This window comes from Akebia trifoliata, chromosome 12, assembly GCF_017979445.1.
Source record: "Akebia trifoliata isolate Shusen 1 chromosome 12, ASM1797944v1, whole genome shotgun sequence".
Classification (NCBI taxonomy): domain Eukaryota; kingdom Viridiplantae; phylum Streptophyta; class Magnoliopsida; order Ranunculales; family Lardizabalaceae; genus Akebia; species Akebia trifoliata.
The window spans coordinates 24579809-24586795 of record NC_141386.1 but is presented as its reverse complement, the minus strand read 5'-3'; the positions used below and the strand labels follow the sequence as shown (position 1 = coordinate 24586795).

Here is a 6987-nt window from a genome sequence, read left to right as displayed (position 1 = left end):
TGAACATAATCAAGTTGGGATGCTGATATGTCCAATAATGTCATCCAATGCTAAAAAATTAGTTCAAAATGGTCATCTGTAATACCTTCACAAGCTGTCTTTTAACAACTAGATAAGTTCAAAAGTTTATACATAACATGATTACAACCATCAAACCATGCCAATTTAGCTGAACAGATTCAAATTAGACCCTCTAAAGTGTTGGTCTCATAGGTGTTACTGTGCACCAAGAAAGTATGTACACAGCACAATTGTCATCATCTACACCTTATGCCAAACATTGGGAGGTTCAAACATGAATAATTTTTTGTCATTCAAATTTATCTACAACTATATCTTCCATAAGGCAAATGACTTCATACCCTTACTATTGCAATCCACCTAATTTTGGCTTCCAAATGTACATTTTTAGGGATTTCAACTTGCAATAATTTACCTCGTTCTGATTCAAGTTTTTTCATTTCATTTACTTGTCAATGGCACTAATATCAAGATTTATCATGGACTAATAAAACCCACCTAAATTTAAAGCTATGACTTGTGTTCTTTGTTCAAACCTTCAACTATAACTATCAATAGTAAAATGTCCTCAAGTCAAATTTAAACCTCTTGAAGGGTTGAAGACTAGAGACGTGTAATATATGATATCCAATATCTACTCCTAAATCCTAATCGGCAGAACTTGCAATGCAAGAAAATACCTGCAAAAATATTTAAGAGGTACAAAACACCTCTTACTCATTTACAGCCCAAATTCAACCAAATAAGCTCCTCAGGTTAAGGCACATTGGCCCATACTTCAACTGTTGAAGGCACATTCCCTATCTCCGCAAAGCCTGTGGTAGCTTCTTGGGTTATAGCTAACAAAAGCAGAATTTAAAAAAAAAATCTTATCTCCATAATTTTTATGAAACAAAAATATTAAGTATTTCATCAACATATTGATATCATGTAACACATTTTAGAAATCAGAACAGAACATGAGATTTTTCAACATATTGGAGATATTAGTTATAGATAAGAAGTAGATATTTTTATCGTGCAGATAAGAATGTGTTATCATTGTTAGAAAGGGATTCCTTTGAACATAGTAATATTTTATCTCAAAGTGCTATGATTAAGTATAAAAGAACTATCAACAAATAAAAAAATAAAGAACTATAAAAACTCAAATTAACGAGGGAAAAAAAAGCTTTAATGCCTATCAAAAAATAAAAAAATAAAAAAGCTTCAACTGATCAAAATCATCCCAAAAGAAGGTACCTCGAACATATTCAAGAAATTCCTAGATAACTTAATAACTCAAGTCCAACCTGATTCATTTAAGCATCAATCTTTTCTATGTTCTATGATTAATTAAGCATCAAGATGAAGATGACCTCAGCTAACACTTTTCCCAATTATCAAAACATGTGCTGACCATTAACTGATATGGGGCTCAACAATGTTCTTAAGACTCAAGATTGATCCCCCAAGTGGCATGCAATTTTTCCATGTTTCCCAAACTTAATTTCTAACTAGTAACTTTCCAAAAAAAAAAAAAAAAAATTCTAACTAAAGAGTTTGTGGCAAAGAAATATAGTTGTCCTTATAGATGAGAAGTCTTTTAGCTACATGAAAGGGGTGGATTCTTTTGTTTTCTTTAGCAAGTCACTGCATTTGGTTCCAAACGAGAGTATATAAGGTTCCAAACATGTCAAACATTGATCAGTAGGCTAGTACCATGGCTTTTGCTTATTGGTATAATAAGAACTATTGTTTATGAATCATCAAGTACCTTTCAAGGCTGTAGCAGAAAAAAAGCAACTATGTATAACAGACTAGTAATGGTTGATGATATAATTGGACCTTCAATTGCATAATTAAATAAAGCTGTGGTTTTTCTCTGGCTAATGTATAATCATATTCGAGTTTTGGGTAAAGATTTTGAACAACGAAAATAACAGTTGCTGATCTAATTAGTTAGCACCAACAAAAACTTCAACACCTTCTTCCTAAAAGCACTCATCAGTCTCATAGAATACGAATGTGGAAACCCAAATTGAAAATTTGAAATTGGACTCTTGTCCATAAGAGTAATAAAGCACACTATGCATAAGAATAGAACACCCAAACATAGTACAAATATCAATAAGAAAATTGTTATTTAAATTTGAACTTGTGAACTACTATTGTCATTAACATCTTCCAAAATGTATGAGTCCCACACTATGTTGAACCATTATGTAAAATGTGTAAATCAATGTTTAAGAGTAATAAAGCACACTATGTATTAGAACAGAACATCCAAACACAATACAAATATAAATAAGAAAATTGTTACTTAAATTTGAATTATGTTGAACCATCATGTAAAATGTGTAGATCAATGTTTACAATCATCTGATAGGATCAAAATTTTGACCAAGAAGACCTTTGTGGTGGGTCACATTCCCTCTATCCCACTATGTACCTTGTTCAACCTTAGAATTTACTATCTTTTTATTTTTTTTTATGGATACTTGATTTTGTTTTTTGCTGAAAATCCAAAACAATGAGATGGTACAGATTGTTTCCCTTACTAAATAGTGTTGATCTTGGTATCGATCACTAATTTTGGATCCATGGACTGGTGAGCCTATAAGGATTCAAGTCCGTTACATAAACTAGGTTGTTGGTCAGTCAATCAGGTGTCCTATAAAGTGGAGATGTTCATTAGAAGCCAAAGTCTGGAAAGAAAAGGGAAAAACCTAACTGAGGAAACATAACAACAATATGTTTAAGGCCTTCTCTTTGAATACATATCTCTAATATGTGTGAAGGTGTCAACTTGTTAGGATTAAGGAGATTAAAACTGAAATGTAAAATATTACAGTAGAGAAAAACTCAAAACCTGGATTTTCGAAAGTATCGTTCGGTGATTTTCGATGAAGCTCGTTCGACGATGAATTTCTTTCAACGATAAAGCTCGTTCGACAATGTGCTACTCTTCTTCAGAGATAGGATGCTCTTTCAGCAATGAACTCTCGCAGAGATTGGGATTTAGGTTAAAAGGATATTGAGTGTAAATATTTAAAATTAAAAAAAGGCATACTTGTCCGTCCATACTTTTAACGATGCTGAGTGCAAATAGAGATCAACATTAAGTGATAAAATTTTACTTAAAATTTTGACATATTTTTTAGTAATATTCATTGAATTTTTTTTAAAAAAAAATGCGCTAATCACTGAAATTGAATTACGTTAACGTTAAGTGTTGAACTAAGCATCAAACAAACGCCCCTAGCTTAGCTAACGAATGTGTTCCCCAATCATCAAAAGCAGCATGATGGGCAATGACGTGCAAATCATGTTTTCACGTTACCCGATACATCTAAACTGCTTCACGACAAGGCGCATGGAAGGACAATTTGAAGTTTCTCAAATCCAGGGAGTTATTGATAATATACTTGATTTATAAAGGAGGTAAACAGAAAATTCCATTGATTATTTATAGTCGGTACATCTAAACTGCTTCACGACAAGGCACATGGAAGGACAATTTGAAGTTTCTCATACCCAGGGAGTTATTGATAATATACTTGATTTATAAAGGAGGTAAACAGAAAATTCCATTGATTATTTATAGTCGGTACATACCTTCGGTGTCGTCTGCTCGACCTAAATTCTGGATTTCAATTATTTCTGCGAATTCTGTTGTTTCTGCTGTGAGAACTAATGGCGGGTGGGGCAGCGATGTGCTGTGAGATCCTGATAGCAATCTTACTACCTCCACTAGGGGTTTGCCTCAGGCATGGTTGTTGCAGCGTAAGCTTCTCTTCCTTCATCTCTCGATTTCTCTCAATTTCGATCGATCTTCTTCTAATTACTGATCAAAAAAATCTTCTTTTAATTAACCTAATTATAATTATAATTATTGATCTTTGTTTCAGGTGGAGTTCTTGATTTGCTTGATTTTGACCATATTAGGTTACATTCCAGGTATAATCTACGCCATCTATGTCATCGTCGCTGTCAATAACGATCGCTATCCACCAGATTACTGGCGCCCTATCAACGCTTAGCCTTTTCGATCTATCCATGTTTTTCTCTCTCTCTATCTATGTTTCTGAATTATTAAGTTTCCAAATGTTCTTGAATCAACTATGTTTCGTCGTTGTGTTGTTTGCTTATGTTTATGGATTTAGATCTCTATGATTTCGATATAAGGTATGTATATGTGAATGTGTTAAGTTATTATCTATGGATCCAATTACTGAGATGTAGAATGGTTTGTGTGGCATTATAATTTTTAATAAGTAAGGATTCTAGTTTTAAATCTCAGATGGAACTGAGATGGATCGAGTAAGTCATCTTGGTCTCGGAGGTATTAGGGCACTGTAATTCAGCCATTTCAATGACACTTCACGATTTTCAAATGTTTTGGTAGAGTTGTTTGTTTATAAGTATATTTGATTTTTAAGAATTTATATGTTTGTGATCTATATAAAGTGAGATTTTGTAATTGAGCATCTATAGGTCAAGTTTTTAATAGAATTTTTTATTTATTTATAACTATAAATATATTTTTATCAAATCTATTTAAGCTGGTTTGGAAAGGTGTGGTTTGTTAGAGATGACACGAAAAACTGGGTTTGAAAACCAGATCAAGATCCGTTCTGGCAATCTGTTTAGTGTCTTTCCAGTTTCATTATGACATTTTTTAAGTCTTGAGTATAGATCAGAACATGACCAAGCTAGAAAAGGCAAATGTTTCCACACTGTCAAGTTGTGGTTAAGGGATTTAGTTTGAATCAAGAGAAAATTCAAAGTAAGGATTAATTTTTTTGATTTCCACGAATAAGAAATTTGAGGTGCAAGACTTCATTTGGGATGAGGATGCTACATAATTGGTCAGTGATATGAAGCTAACCAATATGGTATTGCAGTCTTCCAAAAAATCCTATCAAGACCCTTTATTTTGTGTAATAATTGAGAGTAATTTGACTTTTGGAAGCTTAGTCCCACTTATCAATAAAGAATGCCAATATTTGCCCTTCTGAAGTATTGAGATTTACTTTGATTCATGCCGACTTGCGTCTAAGATGATCCATTTTCTTTCTCCGATCAACATGGATGTTATGTGGTAGAGTCCAGCTTAATATATTTTCTTTTAACCTGATCAAGCTTTCGGATATGTTTGTTGTACTGTAAATATGATCTGTATTTCTTATACATCCAAAATCCATAGGAGCCATTTATGATGTTTCCTTTGTGATCTTTCAAGACATGATTCTTGGGCAAAGGATATTAAAACCTATTAAAAGATAATACTAATGCAATAAAACAAAAAAAGACAACTTGGTTTTGATATTACTCTTATTGTGCTTTGGATAATCCATGGGATCCATTTCTGATGTTTCTGTTGAATTCTTTAATGACCCTGATGCATAGAGTTGTGAATTTTTTTAAATAAAAAAAATAAAATTGAAGAAAAGATTTAGTTAATAGTCAAAAGAAGGAAGCCAGGTATGGGATATTAAGACCTATAAAATGAGGATATTTCAAAGCAATAAAGGGAGGAAAGAAACAAGTCCCATTGGTTGGAGATTTTGGCTTGGTCAGGCTTTTAGATATCTTTAAGTTGTTTGTACTTGTTATAGATCAAAAGTAGCACAATTGATATCCAATCTGACAAGAAGCACAATAGCCAAGATGGCATGAATTAACACTGAATAGTCATGACATTAGTCAAGCAAAGCGATCATGGCCACATAGAGCGATTACAATACCTTAGGCGATCATGTCCTCAGCATGTAGAGCAATCGCAACCCGAATACTGTAATCACAGGAGCCTCTTATACTGAAAGACTGATAAAATCGTCATCGAGTATGCCATCAAAGAACTCAAGCCTGCGTGCATTCTAAGTCCATGTGCACCTCAAATCCATGTGTCAAAAACCACGTGCACATGCCATGTGACGAATCAAGAGAATTAGAGGTCTGCATGGGCATGCATGCTAAGTTAGAAGGAAAGATCTTCACTTGCATGTGCACCAAACTGGTTAGAAGCATCAAATCTTCAGGAGCATGTGTGAACCAGACAGGCTGTCACCAACCGACTGAACATCTATTGGGTTAGTTGAAATATAACTTAAAACTGAGGTAGAAAATCAGAACATTAGAGAAAGAAGAGAGAAATTCAGTTAATTGTCTTAGCTGATGTTTTATCTTTGTCTTCAAGAGTCTGTTTTGTAGTGGGAATGAGTTGTGGTATTTGTAGTTCTCACTGAAATTCTTGAAAGACAGAACGTCATTTTTGATCTCTGTACAAAGAACACAAAGCTGTTATCTATGAGAACATAATGATATTTACCATCAATTATTTGTGTTTTCCTTGTGCTGAAGGTTTAATCCTTTTTTTCAAAATACATTAATCAAGTCTGTGAAAGACTGTTCTATGATACAAAATATGTAATTATCCCACTGTATCAGCCTTCCATAGAGCCAGATATTAGATCTTTCTATGGCATGGACATGAGTCTAATACGGGATTAGAAATTGCTATGTTCCCCGTCTAGGTTCCTCCCATTCAGCGGGGAAACGCTACTTCAAATAAGATCTGATTTTCTGAGACATCCAAAATCCATAGGAGCTAGGTCTTTGATTTCTTTCAAGACCCGTTGGTGGGGTAACGGATGTTAAAGCAACAAAGATAAGACATAATTGTTAGGTGGTAATACTCTTCTTGTCCTTTGGATAGAAGAATCGAGTTTCTTTGGTTGTTGATAGGGGGGTTTTGTGTTTCTGAAGAAAGAAATATGCAATTTGGTTGTATTGATGCTGGTGGAAGCAGGCGCAAATGCGCAATAGTAATTCAAGGCATGTGATCTCAAAGTAGATCCATCCATTCCCCTTGGGAATAGTATAAATTGTAGCTTTTGATTTCCTGAAAGTGGAAATGAGATGATTTCAACATTTTCCATGATTTGAGAGAGTCTCCTATAGCAAGCAGATCTGTGCAGTTGA

At 33.8% G+C, this 6987-nt stretch overlaps 1 protein-coding gene across 1 annotated transcript; it reads left to right on the top strand.

Moving 5' to 3' along the window:
* The first annotated feature begins 3615 nt into the window (after positions 1 to 3615).
* LOC147389123 (Low temperature and salt responsive protein family) lies at positions 3616 to 4240 on the top strand. The gene is made up of 2 exons (XM_086418754.1): positions 3616 to 3786; positions 3912 to 4240. The coding sequence occupies exons 1-2, from the start codon at positions 3697 to 3699 to the stop codon at positions 4041 to 4043; spliced, it is 222 nt and encodes a 73-aa protein (XP_086274880.1). The 5' UTR covers positions 3616 to 3696; the 3' UTR covers positions 4044 to 4240.
* Positions 4241 to 6987: the final 2747 nt, after the last annotated feature.